Source organism: Microtus ochrogaster, chromosome 2 (assembly GCF_000317375.1).
Source record: "Microtus ochrogaster isolate Prairie Vole_2 chromosome 2, MicOch1.0, whole genome shotgun sequence".
Lineage (NCBI taxonomy): Eukaryota > Metazoa > Chordata > Mammalia > Rodentia > Cricetidae > Microtus > Microtus ochrogaster.
The window spans coordinates 3,464,402-3,484,534 of record NC_022010.1 but is presented as its reverse complement, the minus strand read 5'-3'; the positions used below and the strand labels follow the sequence as shown (position 1 = coordinate 3,484,534).

General features: G+C 50.9%; 2 protein-coding genes across 4 annotated transcripts in view; one reads left to right on the top strand and one right to left on the bottom strand.

Annotated features, from left to right (window-relative positions):
* The window catches only part of Sart3 (spliceosome associated factor 3, U4/U6 recycling protein), a 28,237-nt gene extending 14,872 nt beyond the window's left edge, over nucleotides 1-13,365 (top strand). The window contains exons 8-19 of one of the 2 annotated variants that reach the window (XM_026785079.1): nucleotides 563-701; nucleotides 1,296-1,403; nucleotides 2,902-2,979; nucleotides 3,098-3,156; nucleotides 3,898-4,007; nucleotides 6,029-6,141; nucleotides 6,876-6,952; nucleotides 8,102-8,282; nucleotides 8,900-9,351; nucleotides 9,698-9,850; nucleotides 10,292-10,482; nucleotides 12,483-13,365. In XM_026785079.1, the coding sequence (XP_026640880.1) occupies nucleotides 563-701; nucleotides 1,296-1,403; nucleotides 2,902-2,979; nucleotides 3,098-3,156; nucleotides 3,898-4,007; nucleotides 6,029-6,141; nucleotides 6,876-6,952; nucleotides 8,102-8,282; nucleotides 8,900-9,351; nucleotides 9,698-9,850; nucleotides 10,292-10,482; nucleotides 12,483-12,657 (1,836 nt within the window). In that variant the 3' untranslated portion in view covers nucleotides 12,658-13,365. The remainder of the gene's footprint in view (nucleotides 1-562; nucleotides 702-1,295; nucleotides 1,404-2,901; nucleotides 2,980-3,097; nucleotides 3,157-3,897; nucleotides 4,008-6,028; nucleotides 6,142-6,875; nucleotides 6,953-8,101; nucleotides 8,283-8,899; nucleotides 9,352-9,697; nucleotides 9,851-10,291; nucleotides 10,483-12,482) is intronic. The other variant, XM_005344245.3, reaches the window with a different exon arrangement.
* A 2,104-nt stretch (nucleotides 13,366-15,469) lies between these two features.
* Ficd (FIC domain containing) lies at nucleotides 15,470-19,440 on the bottom strand. Of its 2 annotated transcripts, none has more exons than XM_005344244.3 (3): nucleotides 19,370-19,440; nucleotides 18,225-18,576; nucleotides 15,470-17,374 (listed from the first exon to the last, which is right to left on the bottom strand). In XM_005344244.3, exons 1-3 carry the CDS (start codon nucleotides 19,379-19,381, stop codon nucleotides 16,299-16,301), a joined length of 1,440 nt encoding a protein of 479 aa, XP_005344301.2. In that variant the 5' UTR covers nucleotides 19,382-19,440; the 3' UTR covers nucleotides 15,470-16,298. The 2 variants fall into 2 exon arrangements, with proteins under 2 accessions (XP_005344301.2, XP_026644414.1); XM_026788613.1 differs by having other exon boundaries at nucleotides 19,300-19,376.
* Between the last annotated feature and the right edge of the window lie 693 nt (nucleotides 19,441-20,133).

Here is a 20,133-nt window from a genome sequence, read left to right as displayed (position 1 = left end):
GGGGCTGCCGTGGTGATGGCGTGGGGCTGCTGTGGTGATGGTGTGGGGCTGCGGTGATGATGGCGTGGGGCTGCCGTGGTGATGGCGTGGGGCTGTGGTGATGATGATGTGGGGCTGCGGTGATGATGATATTTGGCTGTGGTGGTGATGGCGTAGGGCTGCGGTGATGATGGCGTGGGGCTGCGGTGATGATGGCGTGGGGCTGCGGTGATGATGGCTTGGGGCTGCGGTGATGATGATGTTTGGCTGTGGTGGTGATGGCGTGGGGCTACGGTGATGATGCTCTGGCAATGACATCTGGTTGCAGGTTTCAGTTAGGGATTCAAGAGTTGGGTACAGGATGGGCGCGGGGTTAAGCTATAATCCTCAAGGCTCTTGCCTCTCTCACTGATCCACTTGCTCAGCTAGGGCCTGCCTCTCCCAAGTTTCACAGCCTCCCAAAATAGTGCAAGCACCTGGTACTGAGTTTTGGGTCATTAGCCTGTGGGGGAGTTTCCATGAGTTGCTATTACTGAGGAAGTCTTAGAGTTCTGTCCTCTCACTCTGGGATTCTTTGTCACAGGATCGGCAGCTGAAAGTAAAGGATTTGGTCTTATCTGTACATAGCCGTGCGGTGAGGAACTGCCCATGGACAGTTGCCCTGTGGAGTCGGTACCTCTTGGCCATGGAGAGACATGGAGTGGACCATCAAATTATTTCTGGTATGAACATTTATGCAGGAGAATTTCCAAGTTATCTTTTTGGAAGGTTCTTCTCTGCAGCTCGCTGTGGAGCCTAAGCTTGCTGGGATGACAGGCATGAACCACCGTGCCTGGGAGCTCTAGTCTTTTGTCCCAAATGAGGAACAGAGCTGTGGCAGTCTTGAGCCAGTGCCCCAGGGCCTGTCTTGTAGTGGCAGATGCTGTGTGGCTTCTTGGCGCTTTGGCCTCTAATACTCAGTGAATTTCTTAGAAGTCATGGTCTGTCTTGTCCGACCTGGACTCTCACTACGGTGGAGACTCTTCTAGAGCATGGTGCTGGAGGGGACCCCGCAAACAGTGCGTCTATACCTTCCTAGAGAACAGTGCTGGAGGGGACCCCACAAACACTGCGTCTATACCTTCCTAGAGAACGGTGCTGGAGGGGAGCCCCCCCCCCCCCGCAAACGCTGCGTCTGTACTTTTTCCTTGTATGTGGTGCTGGGATAGACCCACAGCTTATGTATTTATACGTGCATGAGTCACACATTTATGAGTTTTGATGGCTTTATTTCTTTTTGAACTGTCTAGTGAATGTTGTGGGTTTCTCCATTGCAGCAACCTTTGAGAATGCTCTGAGTGCTGGCTTTATCCAGGCCACTGACTATGTGGAGATTTGGCAAGTGTACCTAGACTACCTGAGGAGAAGGGTTGACTTCAGACAAGGTAGAGTGTGAACCTCCTCAGAACTGAACTTGGTCGTCATGTCCCCCCACCTTCCTCCTCTGTACTTGGTCGTCATGTCCCCCCACCTTCCTCCTCTGTGTGTGTGTGTGTGTGTGTGTGTGTGTGTGGTGGGGGCACAGATGAGCTTTGGGTTCTGTTTTTTAGGAGCCATCCACTGATTCTAGGATCTCATGGTTGACCCTGAGCTTAAGTTTTGCTGGTGTGACCGCGATCACAAGAGACCTATTTGTCCCACTTCCCCAGCAGTGGCATGTGTCACCTCAGTGGCTTTTATAACTCTTTGTTTGTTACTTTGTTTTTGAAACAGGGTTTTTCTGTGTAGCCCTGGCTGTCCTGGAACTCACTCTGTAGGCTGGCCTCGACCTCACAGAGATCTGCCTGCCTCTGCCTCCTGAGTGCTGGGATTAAAAGCATGTACAACCTACCATTGCTTGGCTTCACTGGCCTTTAACTTGGGTGTTGGGGATCAGGTCCTCATGCTGGCATGGCAAGTACATTATGATTATGCCATATCCATCCACCACCCCCACCCCCCAGCAGCTGCTGTACTTTTTTTTTTTTTGGTTTTTCCATAAATTTGAAGCCTGTTCCAGGAACTAGCTCTTGTAGACCAGTCTGGCTTCAAACTTACAGAGATTCACCTGCCTCTGCCTTCTGAGTGCTGGGATTAAAGGTTTGTGTCACCACCGCCTGGCTCTGTACTTTTTCTTAACACATCTTTGGAGTTACATCCCTGTTCTTCAAGCACATTGAGACTGGGAAAGGATTGGTGAGTGACCTACCATTAGTAACATTTTTTTTCTGAAGACTTTAGCAATTTCCAACTTAAGTCAGGTGTGGAGTGAGAAGGTGACCGTCCTTGTGTTTGCTTTGCTTGCTGGTGGCCGTGGCAGCCTCTCATTTTTACTGCTTACTGGCCTTCGTGAGCCTGTTGCATTTCTTCCTGTTGCTGTAGGGAATAATCTGACAAGTGCCCAGGGGAGAAGGCACAGGCCAGCAAGGGACTCAGGACATTCACAGTGAGAAGAGGGGAGAGCACATAGCCCAGGACCCCAGTAGGGATGGTGCCATCCACCTTGGGCAGGCCTTCCCACCTCAACAGATGTCACTGAGCTCATCCATCACAGGCATGCCCAGGGATCCATCTCCCTGCTGATTGCAGGCTCTGTGGAGTTGAAACTGACTACCACAACCCCAAATCTTTTTTCCAATAAGACTACCATGTTCTTCTAGATCTGTTCATTGGATCCCTGCTCCAAACCAGAGGTCAGCTAGAAAAAACCTACACTTTGCCAGACTGTTTCACACAGCCCCTGTGCTACCTGCTTGTCCCTCCTGGGCATGCCTGTGTTTCTCTCTGCCACCATACCTTTGGTCGTTTATTACTGTGAGAGGAAGTGTGACTGAGGTTCCTGTGTCCATAATGGGTCTTGGTGGTTGTGGTGGCTTCATAGAGTTCCTCTACCTTCTCCAACAGACTCTAGCAAGGAGCTGGAAGAGCTGCGGGCCATGTTCACACGTGCTCTGGAGTACCTGCAGCAGGAGGTTGAGGAGCGTAAGTTGCCAGCCTGCTGTCTGTCCAGTTACCTTGCTTGTTCTTGCTTGCCAAACCTCTTCCAGCCAGGGGCGCTTGCTTTACGTCCTCCCTAATTGTTCCCATTTCATTCTGGAAGGTTTCAATGAGAGCGGAGACCCAAGTTGCATGATCATGCAGAGCTGGGCTCGAGTTGAGGTGAGCATCTTCACAGACCTGCCATGCCCTCCTTTGAAGGCTTTGGTTAGGTGCTTCGTTTGGCATTCATGGAAATGGGGGTGTGGTCTAGGTGGTGAAGGTTTTGTGTTTACCTGGCATACTGTGCTTGATTTGCTTTCCTGGTGAAGATATTCCCAGCCCGTGGCTGTATAGCAACAGTGCCTGGACACTGGCTCTAGGTCCTTCCCTCACTGCTACTTGAGGGTGTACTGAGTGCCTGCTGTTGGCCAGTGCTGGTCTCTGCGTTCTTAAGGCTTTCACTGTGTCCATCTGGACTGTTTGGGCAATAGAGGGCACAGCTGGGTATCCTGAGCCGGAAACACTGAGCTGAGTGAGGAACCCCCTTCACCAGCTGATAGAATTGTAAAATTCCAATCTTGTTCTGTGATGGGAGTTGGGTGAATGAAACCAACCTGTTGGGTAATTCTGTACATTTGCAAGAGCTGTCAGCAGAACTTTTGTCTTTACTCGGGGTACACAGGGCCTCTCTGTGCCGCAGGTTCTGTCCGAGCCTTGGCGTTGTGCAGATCTGTGAGGCTCACTGCTGCAGAGCCGGGAGCCAGGCTTCAGACCTGTTACTGCTGGAGGGAGGCCTGGGGCCTTTAGGGATCTGCGGGACACAGTCATGGGCCAGGAAGGAGTGTTTTAGGCATACCTGTGTGGATATTGCTGTGAGAGGGTTCTGGGCTCGTTCCAGGTGATCTTGTTAATGTATTTTAGGCTCGTCTGTGCAATAACATGCAGAAAGCTCGAGAACTCTGGGACAGCATTATGACCAGAGGAAATGCCAAGTATGCCAACATGTGGCTGGAGTATTACAACCTGGAAAGGTGAGTGACCTAGGGTAGCCAACATCTGTACCCATTCTTGGCTGAGCTGACTTGTGCCTGCTCCTTGGGGTGGGTGCCCTCCTGCCTCTTCCTTTAGCAGGGCCTGTGCCTGGCAAGCCTTGAGAACCAGTGTTTAGTGTGTGAGTTGGCGGGGCCGGGGGGGGGGGGGTCTTCTTAGCCATTAAGTCCTTCTGAGCTGTTTGTATTTTTGTTTTGAATTTTGAGTGTGCCTAATTGGACTCTTGGGGGAGGTGTTTTTTTATTATTATATTTTGTATAGGAAAGCTCAAAGCACTAAAAGAGAAAAGAAAACCATCAGATTAGCTAGCAGCCGCTGTCTAGACTTAGTGTCGTTCATGGTTTGGGGTGGGCTCCTTCATGGTGTGTTTGTAGTGTGTCTGCACTCTGACCATTCTAGGTTATTGAATTCAGTAAACTGCATCCATTGGGAAGATAAAAACCATGACCTTGCCTTTCCTCCTTCCCTCCCAAGATTGAGACTGCACAGCCCAAACTGGCCTTGAGCTCGGGGCCATCTACCCTGAGCTGTCAGGCTGAGTTACACTGCAGCTGTGTGATTCAGTGCGTATTGGAAATCCCCAATATTTCTTCTTTCTTTCTTCTTTTTTTTGGGGGGGGGGCGGTGGTGTTGAGACAGGGTTTCTCTGTGTAGCTTTGGAGCCTGTCCTGGAACTTGCTCTGTTAGACCAGACTGGCTTTGAACTCATCGAGATCCACCTGCCTCTGCCTCCCAAGTGCTGGGATCTCTGAGTTCGAGGCCAGCCTGGTCTACAGAGTTCTAGGACAACCAGAGCTACTTAGAGAAACCCTGTCTCAAGTAAACAAAACAAACAATGGGTGGGAGTTTGCCTGAATGTTCATCCGTGCATTACAGTTGTGCTTGGGGCCCTCGGGAGCTGGAGTTAAGTCATTGTGAGTTGGGACTCTAACCGGGGTCCTCTGATAGAGCAGCCGGCGGTACTCCTAACCATTGAGCTGTCTCTCTGAACCTGAGCCTGACGTTTTGACAAATGTATTTATTATAGTTACCCCTCTGCTGTGCTGTAGTTTTTATTGCAGGGTAAAAAGAAACTGGCCTTGCAGAGATGGGTGGAAAGGGAGAGCATCTGCTTTTCAGATGAGGTTGCTGTTCTTTCATGACAGCAAATCTCAACAGGGCCAGATGGCATGTGGTGTCTGGAACCATGCCAGCGAGCTCTCTGGTTTGCAGTATCTGTCTTTCTGCCCCTTGGCTTGATAGACCTTAGGCCTGATGCTGTAATTTTGTGATGTCAATATTTTCCAGTAAGTATCATCCTTCGGTGGTGTGCACAGGAGCTCCTGTGCATTTGCTGTGTTGTCACACAGCACTAGAGAGGCATGTGCTTGCTTTGTCCTGAGTCTCCATTGCTTTTCTATCATCCATGCAGTCACCAGCGCTGTACAAAGTGTTCTCACTCTGCAGACCTCCTGAGGCCTTGGGTGTGTGGATGACAGCCAAAGAGCCACTGCTCTGAAGGTTTTGAGTATGCTGATACATCCAACCATCATACGTACATACGTACATGTAACCAGAGAGGGGAATTCCTCATCACATACATACATATATGCCAGTGTGGTTAGCATATTTTAACATGTTAGGATAAAACCTGACTCAGAGCATGGAGTTAAACCATCTGGGTTTCGGGTGTACAGAGCCCTCTGGTGGACTGCAGAGACTTCTTGAGGAACTAGGTCAAGGTACATTCAGTTGATACATGGTTCCCTCCCATGTGCACAGAAGGTCTGCTTAGAGGCTCTTGTCTGAGGTGCATTTCCTGGTGCACCTTCCTGGCCAAGGGAAAGAGTGTATAGAAAAAGGTCTCCCCTTGCAGCTGCAGAAGCTTGTGGCAGGAGAGAAAGGCCCCGGTGCTCCCGAAAGCCGCTGTCTCCTCTGTAGTCAGACCTCTTCTGCCCCAGCAGCAACCTATTCACCGTCTTTACCGTGGGCCTTCATGACGTCTGTCTGTTTTCTGCTCTAGGGCACATGGTGACACGCAGCACTGTCGGAAGGCTCTGCACCGAGCTGTTCAGTGCACGAGTGACTACCCTGAGCATGTCTGTGAAGTGTTGCTCACCATGGAGAGGACAGAAGGTGGGACCCTGCCTCTGCTTCTGGCTTGGAGTGTGGTCCTTTGGCCAGTAGACTTCAGTGAAATATGTGGCCTGTAAGGGCAGATTGGCCGCTTGTGTGGGAGTGGGCCTCAGTGTGCAGTCACAGTGGGCTTTGGCACACTTCTGGCTGGCCTCATTGGTTAGGACCAGTCTCAGTCCTCACCACAACCAAATGGGACAGCTGCTGTGGCCACGAGGATTGCGCATGAGAACTGATGTTCTACTTGAAGAGGCGGGGCTCAGCATGCTCTTTAGTCCTTTGTGGAATTTTAGATCCTTGGTGTTCGTCTTAAACCATAGTAGTAGAACTTGGGGAGACAGTGTGGATTTCTCCATGGGCATCTATCTGGATTGGGATGTGAGCCTGAAGCCCGCAGATGAGATTCAACAGAGCTGCTGGCATGGGGGAGTAGCTCCCCCGGCTCTTGAGTTCCATATGCCCTCTGTTTTGGAATGTTTTATAGTCTTTACCCTTGAGAGCCTGTAAAAGTTGGCTTTTTGTTTTTAAGTCTCTTTGGAAGGAGGAGGGATCCATAGCAACCCAGAGGATTATTGGAATTACAGAGTGGCAGCCTGGTGACGTGCATTGCCGTAAAACAAGAGCGACTGCAGTTCTGGTGACAGAAGCTCTCTGCTGTGGAGCAGTGGCATCAGGGAACACTGGCACAGCTCAGAATTGAGGGGTCAAAAAGCTCTATTCTTCTTTCTGTCCAGGAACCTTAGAAGATTGGGATGTGGCCATTCAGAAAACAGAAACTCGCTTGGCTCGCGTGAATGAGCAGAGGATGAAGGTGACAGTGATGCTTCTGAGGCTGCACCACTCCACCCCATTTGTTTGCATGAATGTCTGTGCGCTGATTGTGGGCAGTCCCCAAAGTGGCCAGAAGAGGGTGTCAGATTCCCTGATTCTGGACTGTCTGTTGTTAGCTCCTTATGGGTACTGGGAATTGAACCTGGGCCCTCTGGAAGAACAGCTGCTGCTCTTAACCATAGAACCGTCATCTCTTCTGGCCCTTCCTAAGATACTGACTGAACAGCATCTGTGTCAGTATTTACACTTACCCCTTGCCATCTGTAGACTCACTTAAAACCTCCAGCTTAACAGGGTTGACTGTACTAGATCAGATAGAGGAGCCTCGGGCATGTAGGGCCTTGTGGAGCCTCGTGCTTGGGAGCTGTTGGCACTTGATGGCTACTGGAGAAGGAGCTTCAGTTTCCTTCTAGGGTATAGCCTGGGATAGATTGCCACACTCCCTCCACAGGTTAGACTCAATGGTTTAACAGAAAGAAAGAGCAAATGAAGTGGAGGGAGATTTAGTGGCCAACATCTGAGAAAAATCAGAGGGGGACGGGAGTGTGTGAGAATTTGATCAAAATGCATTGTATATATGGATGAAATTCTTGAAGAATAATTTTTTTTTTAAGGAGCCATGATAGGCCTGTGAGTGGAACATGAGCATCTCTGGCTTTATTATGACCTGTGAGGGATTTTCTAAGTTGGAGGTGGAAGACCCACCTTGAGTGTGGGTGGCATCATTTCATGGCCTGGGCTCTGAAATGAAAGGAAGGAAGCAAGCTGAGGATGGCATGCGGGCATTCCTTCTCTTGTCTGTGGATGGCGCTAGCTGCTTGATGTTCCTGCTCCGACCTCTATACCACAGTAGACCTGTGAACAGCCTGCAGCTGTGAACCCAGATAAACCCATTCTCCCCTCTGGCTTTTGTCAGGCCACTCTGCCCCAGCAACAGGATTTTTTTTTTTTTTTGCTATGTTATGATTGAAGCTATTGAAAGTATATGAGTTATGAGTCTCCTCTTCACCATGTTCATATGATCTGTGTTGTATGAAGAGGTTGGTCCCCTCTCCACCCCCTTTAAGGTCCTGTCTCCGCACAAGCCAGCCTAACAAGGCATCCAGGAATGTCCTGCCCTTTTTTCTAGGCTGCAGAGAAGGAAGCAGCTCTTGTGCAGCAGGAAGAAGAAAGGGCTGAACAGCGGAAGAAGGTGCGGGCTGAGAAGAAAGCTCTGAAAAAGAAGAAAAAGACTCACGGTGCAGGCAAACACAAGGCGGATGAGGAAGATGAGAGAGAGTGGGGCGAGGTGGAGGAGGAGGAAGAGGAAGGTAACGCTAACCTAGCCACATGTCTTCTTAGCTGTTCAGGAGTGGTCTTGATTTCCTCAGGGCGTGCACACACTGATGTCCCAACTGTGCTGCCCTGGCACAATCAGGATTCATGCCATTGAATCACCTGGTCACCATCTACATTTCTCTCAGTGGTGGCTCTGTGATAAAGTCCCAATTGAAAATCAGTGTTCTGTGTTGCTTCTTAAGGAAATGGTAGAGGTTGTTCAGGCCCAGCCCATGTCTGCTGGGGGAATGCAGAAGGCACTGGCCAGTTGAAAGAGTTAGAAACAATCTTTGTACCAGTATTCAGAGTGCATTATGGGGTGTTCGGTCACCTGTAGGCTTCTATCTTGCCTTCAGGTTCTGTTCTCCCTGGGTCACATGGGAATTGTAGAGAGGGACTCTGGGACTCCTGACTTTCTGTGCAGTTGTGATTGGACGGTGGAGATTTATGTTCTTGCTTCCAATTGTGCCTTTGCTGGAGTGTAAATTGGGCCTGCACATTGTGGGGCCTGGTGGCCGTCTCTTTTGTACCCAGTGCAGTTTGTTTGTGTTGGGACGTGCTTGATGCAGAATGCGTTAGCTGCCTCTGCTTCTCTCTTGAATGCCTGCAGAGCAGCCTTCCAAACGCAGAAGGGTGGAGAATAGCCTGGCCTCTGGAGTGGCTTCGGCCATGGAGGAAGAAGCGGACTCTTCTGGGAAATGTGTAACGATAGACGTGGCTCCTCCATCCAAGCAGAAGGAGAAGGCAGCCTCCCTCAAGCTCGACATGCCCAAGGTGGCTCATGACAGCAGTAAGGACAGTGTCACCGTCTTTGTCAGCAACCTGCCCTACAGCATGGATGAGCCAGAGGTGAAGCTCAGGCCACTCTTTGAGGTCTGTGGGGAGGTGGTCCAGATCAGGCCGGTCTTCAGCAACCGTGGGGACTTCCGGGGCTATTGCTATGTGGAGTTTAAAGAAGAGAAGTCAGCCCAGCAGGCTCTGGAGCTGGACAGGAAGACTGTGGAAGGAAGGCCAATGTTTGTCTCCCCTTGTGTGGATAAGAGCAAAAACCCTGATTTTAAGGTACGTTTTGGGGAAAAGATGCCTTTAAGGGAGGCTGCCAGAGGGACGGTGCTCAGTGCCAGGACCGTGTGCAAGGCTTTTGGGCTCAGCTGCTCGGAGCCTCTTCTTGGTTTGGTGGTGGATATACTTAGTATATGGAAAGATGACTGCTTTCCCTCGCTGCTCAAGAGCACGGCAAGAGCAGCTCCACCTGTGCTGTTTTTCTGGTCATTTTACAGAGATGGTGTGTCTGGTGGTTTTGTTATTTAAGTCTCTGAGACTAGATTTGGCTCAGGGCCATCTGACAGTAATGGACGCATATGCTGGGGTGTGCCTTCCTGAACCAGGAGCTTTGCCTCTCCTGCAGGTGTTCAGATACAGCACCACCCTGGAGAAACACAAGCTTTTTATCTCGGGCCTGCCCTTCTCCTGCACCAAAGAGGAACTCGAGGACATTTGTAAGGCTCATGGCACTGTGAAGGACCTCAGGCTGGTCACCAACAGGGCTGGGAAGCCAAAGGTCAGTGGGGCAGACTTTGAGTTTCTTGCTGAGGAGTGATCAGCGTGGGCTTCCCTGTCCTCTTCTCCCCTCTGCCCTGTTAGACCTTTTTTGACACATTTGGGTTCATCTTTCAAGCCCTGACTCCACCCACATTGGAGACTTAGTATGGAGGGAAGAAGAGGCCAAAGGATAGTGACCGTGTCGGATCTTGTTTGTGTCTAGCTCATCTCTTGCTGGGCTTACATGGTTTCTTTCTTTGGGGTAAGCACAGAGAGGCTTTTCAAGCTTCCTTCCAGTCAGTGATGGCCACAGGGCAAATGGTTAGACTGGGGGCAAATCTGTAGCCTGGATGGTGGCATTAGGGAGGTCACTGCTAATGGGTGCCTGCTTACCACAGCTGCTCTCCTGAAGGAAGCCAAGTCCTTGACATCTGATCCAGCTGTGGATTTTACCTTTCAGGGCCTGGCCTATGTGGAATATGAAAACGAGTCACAGGCATCACAGGCGGTGATGAAGATGGATGGCATGACCATCAAAGAGAATGTCATTAAGGTCGCAATCAGCAATCCCCCTCAGCGGAAAGTTCCAGAGAAGCCAGAAGTGAGGACAGCACCAGGGGCCCCCATGGTACCCCGACAGATGTATGGAGCGTAAGTGTCTGCTTTTGTTTTGTGCAGATCTGTCCTGGCCAGTGCTGAAGGGGGTTGGGGTGTCATATCTGGAGGTCATGGAGTTGGGTCAGAAAAGCTAGGACCTGCTGCTCTGAGTGGTCTCTGGTGTCACCTGCCTAGTAAGTGTCACTGTCTGCAAGTCTGTAAAGGGAAGCAGCCCTGGTCACACCTTTTCTTGGTGGCAGTGGGGATGGAATCCAGGGCCTTCTGACTGTTAGGCAAGTATTAGGTTCCTAGTGCTGTGATAAAGGCCATGGGAAGAAAGGGTTTATTTGCCTCCCCAACTGTAGTCAGTCTATTGTCAAGAACCCAAGACAGAGCCCTGGAGGCAGAAGCTATGGAAGAATACAGAAAGTTACTGCTTCCTCTCTGTACCCTGCTCAGCCTTTCTTTTCTTTTCTTTCTTTCTTTCTTTCTTTCTTTCTTTCTTTCTTTCTTTCTTTTCCTTTTTCCTGTTATAAAGTGATTTTATTAAATTGATTTAAACATACTGTAGGTCAAATAATACTTTATGAAGATAACAATTATGGACTTTAAAGTTTGACATAAAAGTAGTAGCTTCAAAAGTGTTAGTTGTATTCCCCCAGCAACAGCATCTTTCAGCTGTGTAGAAAGATAGAACTCTAGGACTGGCTGGAAATGATTTAGTCCGGTGTCCTCGTTCTGTGAGGAAACTAGACCTGAAGATTAAGTCATTTGCCCAAGCTTACGTACCTAATAGTAATAAAGCTAGAAATCAAACCAGTTTTTCCTAAAACTAAAAGTCTATCAGCCTGCTTTTTTGAAATTTTGTTTTGTTATTTACATTTATTTTATGTGTTATGAGTATCTTACCTGGTTGAATGCCTATGCACCACATATGTGCAATGTCCACAGAGGCCAGAAGAGGGCACCAGACCCCCAGGAACTGGAGTTACAAATGGTGGTTAGCTTCCTTATGGGTGCTAGGAATTGAACTTGGGTCATCTGTTAGACATGCTCTTAACCCATGAGCCATCTCTCCAGCCCCTCACCCTGCTTGCCTGCCTGCTTTCTTTCATTTTTAATATTGATATATTTCTTTATGTGTATGGGTGTTTTACCTGCATGAATGTCTGTCTTCTGTGTGTGTAGTACCTGTAGAGACCAGAAGAGGGCCTTAGAACTGGAATTACACAAACCCCAGTCCTGGAAGAACAGCTAGTGCTCTTACCTGCTGAGCCATCTCTCTAGTCCTAGCCTGCTTTCTTCATACCCAGGACTAATGGCTGCCCGGGGATGGCATCACCCCCAGTGGACTGGGCTCTCCAGCTAATTAATGATTAATCATTAATCAAAAAAAAATGCTCCGCTGACTTGCACACAGGCCAGTCTGATGGAGGCATTCTTTCAATCAGTGTTTCCCCTTCCTGATGACTCTAGCTTGTGTCAAGTTAGCAAAAATCTAGTCTGCTACATTCTTAGCTTTTGACAAAATTTTGAGACAGGGCCTTAGCCTTCTGCAGAGCTGGGGTCACAGGCACCCAGCTGAGGTGAGCTCTGAGGCATTGCATAAGCATGTTGCCTTTGTCACTGATCCATGCTCACGACAGACTGGAGCCACATGCATAGCAGGCTGCAGTGGCAGCTGTCATCCCATAGAGACTGTGCTGTTGTCCTAGATAGAAGGAGCTGACAATGCCAGGCTCTTCGTGGTCTGAGAGATGGCATCCACTTTGTCACCTGTGACTTAGCAGAGGGTACTTCATGTCAGTGCCCTAAAGGAGGTGGCTTATTCAAGTGTTGCTCGCTTCTAGCTAGAATTGAGTGAAGGGTGTCTCGTGGTTCCTGTGCTTTCTCTTCCTGGTGTGAGGTTAGAGGTCAGCCTCTCTGCATTCCTGGTCAGTCATAGTTCCTACCGTTTCCCATCTTCTGACTTGGTCCAATAACCCCAGCTGTCTCACAGTCCAGGTGGGGCTATGAATCTGCTTCCAAAGGGTCATTGTGTTTGCTCTTTCTAGGCGCGGAAAGGGAAGGACCCAGCTTTCTCTTCTTCCTCGGGCTCTGCAGCGCCACACTGCTGCTCCTCAGGCTGAGAATGGCCCTGCGGTGGGGCCAACAGTCGCCTCCTCCGTGGCCACTGAAGCTCCTAAGATGTCTAATGCTGACTTTGCGAAGTTGCTTCTGAGAAAGTGAAGAGGACTTTGATATATGGGAAATGCCTTACTTAACTCCTTCATGCTGGCCAGGAGGCCACCGTGGGCCCTGGAGACAGAAGGGCTGGGCACACCTGTTTCGTGTAGATGGAAGGAAAAGCCTACATTGAGCATGGTGGCGAGGAGTGTTCCCTCATATTGAGGGCGGAAGCCAACTGCTTTATAGGCTGTTCCCAAGGTACTTCAGTGTCCTAACAAGGGGGGGAGAGGGCCTCGGCTTTTGACGTCCACTTGTCCTGATACTTCACCACCTCTGGCCCATTTTCTACGAATTCCCCTTTGCCCCCCAGCCCTGCAGAGCACGAGTACCCATCGCTCTTTAAGCCTAAAAGATAAAATGAAAGATGCTTGTCACTCATCAGATGACCTCTTTAGTAAAGTGCGGGTGGGACATTGCAGACAATACATCGGATGGGCTTTTGTCCAAAGAGGCTGTGTTTTGTTTTGTTTTTTTATAATGTATCTGTAATTCACACCTCAACTGTTTTCATGTTCCCTGAAGCGGAATGTCTGTGACATTTGTTCCTAGAGGAGCGCGTGTTCCACCTGCTGTGGGCCATTTTCTTTGCCTGGTGACTGGGGGACCTGTGTCCTCTGTCCAGACACTTGTGTCTAAATGCTATGTTGAGCGCATAGTTGACTTCCCCCACTTAGCTTTGTTTATTAAAGTGAAGTTCTCTTATCGAAGCCATGCACAGTGCTGCTGTGTGTGTGTTCACTTACGGTGGGTGTGTTTCACATGGATGCACCTTCATCCTAAGTAGTATATTAACAGAACAGCTTGTGCAAGTCACATCTTGTGTCCCTTTGACTAAACGACTCAGCAGTGAGCAGCCTTGCCTTTGTGGCAGCATGACACTGGTGGGAGAATTGACTTCTCACCTTGCTCCTGTCGCTCTGCTATGAGGCCCTTGGCGGGGCAGGGAAGACAGTGGGAAACTACTCACTGTGTAGAAGCACTTTGGAGGAAAACACTGGGGAGCCTGTGTGTGCTGGACATTGCTCCTGTATCTGTTGTGTGTGAGTTTCTAGGCATCAGTCAGCCATCTGCCCAGCCCTAAAGGTTTTTTTTTTTTCTAACTTAACATTTAAAAAAACTCCCTTAAAAAGATTTCAGAGTTTTGCCTGCATGTGTGTATGATGAGCACCATGTGTAGGCCTGGTGCCCATTATGTTTAGCAGAGGATCACGTGGAAATGAAGTGATAGATGGTTGTAGACCATGTGAGTGCTGGGAAGAACCAAGGTCCCTTGCAAGAGCAACAGACTCTCTCATTCACAGCCGCTGAGCCATCTCTCCAGCCCCTTAGCATTTTTTAAGTGTAGCCACTACTGTGCATCTTGGAGCTCTCAGCACTCAGGTCCTAGTCACCTCCCCTTTGCAGACACCAGGGTACCTGTCAGTCAACATCTAATGTCAGGACCTAGCCCAAGTTCAGCTTCCACCTTTAAATGGTAATGTACACTTCCTGAAATGTTTGCTTTGTTTTTTGAGACGGAGTTTCTCTGTGTAACAGCCCTATCTGTCCTGGAACTTGCTCTTTCAGGCTGGCCTCGAACTCAGATCTGCCTGCCTCTGCCTCCTGAGTGTTGGAATTAAAGGCATGCTCTGTCACTACCACCCGGACCTGTAAATGTCTTTTAAGATGCAGGTTCTCCTCCACCCTTATCACATAACACACAAAGACCTTTTTCTAGGCATTATCTTTCCATTAGATAACAGCTATGGATAGCAGGGACCACACTAAGGCATTGGCTCCTGCTGGGTCTCTGTGAGGGAGGGTACTGAGAAGACAGTGACTGAGCTAATCCCACTGTGTCTGTGTTGCTTTCCGGATGGTCTCACAGAAGCCATCTGATTCTCTTACTGGTGTCTAGTACTCAGGTATGACTTCATGCTCTCCACAGGGTTCATGACACAGGTAAGCCTTTCCACACGCCAGAAAAGCCCACTGAGGACATCGGAAGAGAACAACAAAAATCATTTTTAATCTGGGTAAAATACTTAGTGAATTTAGCTCAGGGCAGGCACCCTCTGAGGTCTGTTCTTAGAGCAATCTACATAGTGGCAGCTCAGTGCTCCCTCCCTGAATAAGGCAACACAATTTTATGTAACAAAATACTTTATTAGAACCAGTAATTTGTTAAAATATCTTCCACATGTAGCTAAAGTGCAGGTTCTCACTACAGGACCAAGCAAGCACCCTGTGAGACTTGGGATGCTGCAGAGAAGAGAAAGGAGCTTGGGACTTGGGGCTGTACTGCCGTGCGCTGGTGAGCTGTCGTGAGGCTCAACTGCATCCACACGCCTTTCCATTCTTCTCAGCCCCTCGGAACTACCACTGAGTATCTGTGAACACTGACACATCAGTTGGCAGCACCGAACTGGAGGTTTGATACCTGGAATGAATTTACCATCATTCAAACAAAGTGCAGTGCGCTTAGGACTCCTAGGCTGTCCCTCAGAACAAAACCCAGTGATCTCTAGCCATTCTGACTAAATAGCAGCAGTCAAATTGGCACTTAGCCATGTATGATTGGAAAATTATTTTTTCTAAGGTGACAGCTTTGAAATGCATTTATCAGGCCGAACAGTATCGCTTTACAAGGTACTGGAAAAGCAAGGCCATTCCAAGGCAACCACCTATACTAGGGGACGTTAGACCCTAGAATGGCTTTATAGGGGAAGGTGGTTTAAAAACACAGGACAAAAGGGACCAGGCTGGGCTGTGGTCACAGGTGTTTGTTTTAATTCTTTTATCAGGAATGCTTATTTGGGGTTGGTGGGATATCTTTTTTTTTTTTGTTAAGAGGTGGTGCCTGGGGCATGGCACATGCTACTAGGTAGGTGCTACACTGAGCCTCACCTCCAGGCCCTCAGAGCCATTATCTGGGGGTCTTTGTGCAGGAGACTGAGTGGGAAGTAAAAGCAGACTTGCTTTATGGGGTGATGGTACAGCTGAAAAGCTTGTCTAACACATCTGGTCTGAGTTGATGCAAGTGAAGTTCAGAAGAAAGAAAAAGCCACGCTGGCCGCTCTCCTGAGAGGTCTAGATAGGAAAATAACATCCCTGCCGGCAGGCTAGCAAGTTAGCGGCTCTGGGGGTCTCTGGGAATCTGCAGTCTCCCTCTGGAGATGGCAGCGTCTGCTTCCTGTCTCAGGAGTGAAAGTCCATCACAGCAGGGCAGGTTTTGCTTAGGACTGCAGCCCTCTGAAGTCATAGGACCTCAAAGGCATCTGAGTGGCCCCTGTGGTCCTGGGCTTTGTCCCACAGATCTGGCCCCTCTGCCCCCACCTTAGTGCAAATTCTGTCCAGGCTCAGGACATAAGAGGAGGGAGCACGGCTGCCTCTGCAGGGTACTGGGATCACCACTGATGCAGTGGTCACAGCACCACTTGGCACTGCTAGGTGGCTCGGGAAAATAAATAGCTGGGCTGAAGTATAAATTATCCTAAAGACAAGGCTTGATAATTTAGTTTTCTTTCTCAACTAAACATCTGGAGGTAAAGAATGTTTAAATATCTCCTTTTGCTATTAGGGAGAGCTGTTTCTAGAAAGCCGTTCTTTGGATGCCATCTCCTGGCTTCCCTTGTTGCCAAGGGGGAGGGCTAGCTAGCGGTTTAGGGCCTCACGGGGAGTGTGTCCTTGAACCCAGAATGGTTGGGCTGGGCTTCCGGCAGTGCCACGGAGTATTCAGTGGTGGCAAGGAGCAGTGTGTCCAATGTGACTTCCGTACACTTGGCAATGAAGCGGATGAAGGGCCGCACGTCACCCTCGTTGGCAACTTCTAATACGTGGTAGTACTCTGACCTCTGTTCCTTGCATATGGTGATAGGGGGGTACCCTGCCTGCATCAGGATCAGGTTCATCAGCAGGCGGGAGGTTCTCCCATTGCCATCGATGAAAGGGTGGATGTACACAAGTTTGTAATGGGCTAAGGCTGCGAACTCAACCGGGTGCAGATTCATGGCGTCCTCTGAATTAAGCCACTGTGTGAACTCCTGCATTTGCTTCTCCACGTCCCGGGGATGGGGCGGAATGTGGTGTCCCACCAGGACCTGGGTCCTCCGAAACCTTCCCGCCTCCACTGGATCCACATACCCCAGCACCCTTCTATGGATCTCTAGCATGTCATCGATGGTGACAGATCCAATGCGGGAGACCAGGGTAGTGTTAATGTACTTCATGGCCGCATGCATGCCAATCACCTCGTTCTGCTCCTCCAAGCTCTTTCCTGGCACAGCGTAGCGGGTCTCCAGGATGTGCCTGATCTCTGAGAGGGTGAGGGTGTTGCCCTCGATTGCCACCGTGTGGTAGATGTGGTGGTAGTAGGTCTCCTCCATGACCCTGCGCAGCGCTGAGCTCCCCTTGGGTATGGACATGACCTTCTTCACTTTGCTGTCGATGATGCTAAAGTACCTCTGGTCAATCTCCTCCACAAGCGGCAGCGTCCGATCCCGGTTGACCAGCGCTTTCTCGTGGAAGGGTGAAATGGTCAGTGCCCTGGTGTATAAGTAATCTGCCTGAATGATGTCCTTTTCCTCTTCTGAGAAGATGCCAAACTCATTGAGCGCATCTACGAAGCCAGGGTCCATCTTGAGGGCGTGCAGGAAGAGCTTGTGGGCTTTCTCTCTCTTGCCCTGACGCTTCATCTCCAGGGCTTGGTTCAGTGCAGCCTTGGCTTCCAGCTTCCCTGCTGGAAGAGAGCCAGAGTGGCTTAATGAAGAGGGTGGCCTGCTGGGGACACTCAGGAGATGTCCCTGTATGGGTCTGTCTTGTAGCTGTGGGGTGGGATGCCGGTCATGGGCTATGTCCTGAACCACTCTGTACCCTTGGAGGCACCAGCTGGGCTCCCCTGCTGCCTGCCTGGACATAGACACAGGGCATTAACTATCCCTGTGCCCTCCCTACAATGTGGCAGCCTCCCCTGTGGTCTGGTGGCCCTATCTCTCGAGCCTAGGAATGCCAACAGCTAACTCCCAGGGACTTCCCATGCCTGGACTGTTTTGGTTTTCCAGCAGTTGTGGGGCTGTGACCCAGGCCCATGTGCACACAGGCAAGTGTTCTATCAGGGCTATGTCTCCAGCCCCGCACTGCTTTTAATCATTCCAGTTGTGGTAATGTCTAGTCGTCACCACTGGGGGCAGTGTGCTGCTGGCATCCAATGGGTAGCAACAGGCTGCTGCAACACGTCACTGTGGGCACGGGACAGTAATGGAGGGACCCACTTTGGACACAGCCCTCTTCCCAGCTGTGGGTTGCCTCTGAGGGTCGGCACTCACTCAGCTTCCTTCCCCTGGTTTCTAGCTGGAGCGCTGTTCTCAGGCTCTTTTCCTTGAACCACTCCCACTTGGCTGAGCTGCTGCTCAGGCCTCACACTTTGTTAGTCCCCTCCACACACAGGGACACCCGTTCTCAGTCACTCACCAAACTGGAGTTCCCGGCGTGCCTCATTCACCATAACACGCTCACGCCTGCACACTGGACTCTCGGGCACTCTAAACATCAGTCTTAACTAACATGGGCGAGACAGCCAGTGTGCTCACCTGGAGACGTCTTAGTCTTGACAGTCAGCAGCCCCACATCCCCAGAGGTGACACTGAGCTCTGTGGATGGACTGGTGCACTTGGTGACCACATGCTGGCTCCTGTCCAGTTTGCTCCTGAGCAGGTGGAAACCTCTGAGCGCAGCCAGGCACTGCTCTTCCACAGCTCCCAGGGGCAGCAGCAGGGCCAGCAGCGACCCCAGGGCCATGCTCAGCAGTGTCAGCCACAGGAAACGGCCCCAGACCGAGACCCATTTGGGTTCAGCCACTGCCATCACTGAAGCCATCGGCATGTCATCTAGACTAGCGGCTGGGCCCGGAGCACTTGTCCCGCCACAGAGGGAGAGCAGAATCTGTGAGGAGCCAAGCATTGTAGAGAATGAGGCAGAGGGATGGACCTGTTCCCAAGAACGTGATTACTGATGGAAACAGGTGTGAAGAATCAGCACACTTTCTGATGCTGAGGGAGCAGCGAGATGGGGGAGGGGCAGCCGGGAAAGCCTCCTGCTGACTCCTACCTCCTGGGTGCTGTGGTGGACATCTCACGCATTTACTGAGCACTTATTAAATATATTAGTAACAGGGCATAACCACAGGAGGTGATGTTTCCACGCCGCCCCCTCCAGGTGGGGAAACCCGCTCAGAGAGGTGAAGCCGGGAACTTCTCGGCCATGAGGTCCACCAGTTCACTAGGACCAGTGTGTGTTGCCACTGGACACCCAGTGTTTGGGCCACCACTCCTGCACACGCGCATGTACACACACCACATTCTTGGACAAGCACAAATATCTGGTGTCTTGATGTGTTACCACACGAACACCGCCTCAGTGCCTTCTGGCCTTCCTTTCCTGACTTATCCATCATGGACCGGGAGCCCAGGACCTGAGCCACACCAGTGGGTGATGCCACACCTCAGTAAGGGCGGACACGAGCTCGGGGCTGACCGGGGAGCGAGGTGCCAGGTATGCACACGCCATCTTGCCAACAATAAGCATTTATTGGGCAACTATGGTGTGCCGCGCACCGCTGGCCGCTAGCCTTGCATCCTGTCAGCCCCTGTGGAGAGAGCAAGCTACCTGTAGCTCCGGCTTACAGAAGAGGGACGCCGCGGTTCTGACAGGCGGCGCCGGGGCTCGAGGGCCTTACCCGCCACGTCATCACTGCGCGCGGCTTGTGCAGCTGCTCCAGCCCAGCATGCTGGGCTTACTCCTGAAGGGGGAAACTGAGGCACGGAGAGGCGCAAGGCCTGCGGCAAGGGCCCAGAGATCGTGCCCGCCGCACCATCCAAGCCCGCGCGGCGGTTCCCTGCTGCCTCGGCCGTCGGCCCCGCCCCCGGCACCTCGCCATTGGACGGCTTGCCACCTTCGCAGCGGTGGATTGGCTTTTTCCACCTGTCCATCCGCCGTGCTTCCGGGTTCTCGAGTTGGCCTCGGCCTCCCTGGGAAAGGCGCTCCGTGTGCCGCTCCTATTGGCTGTCGCTTGTGCGTCGCGTTCCGGGAGCGACCAATAAGCGACGGGGGGCGGAGTCGGGGTCTCTGATCGGTGGGCGAACTCGCGTCCCGTCGACCCAGCGCAGTTACTGCTGCTGCTAACGTTTCCTGCCCTCGGACTGGACTTCGTGTGCCTCAGTTTCTCTCGTGTGCAATGGCGTTAGCCACGCCACCCAAAGTTTTCCACTTCTTAGCCCCGGTTTCGGGTTTGTCCCTTTCCTTTCTCTTGTCCCCTCTAGCCGTTTTCTTGTTTTTGTCTTTGGGACAGGGTCTCTCTGTGCCACCCAGGCTGTCTTGAAATTCACTGCATAGCGCAAGCTGGCTTAGATATTCACAGAGATCCTTCTGATGCACCATGCCCTCCCTGACCTTTTTAGTTTGCATTCTGTGGAGCTATGGCCTTTCGGCTACCAGATAGGT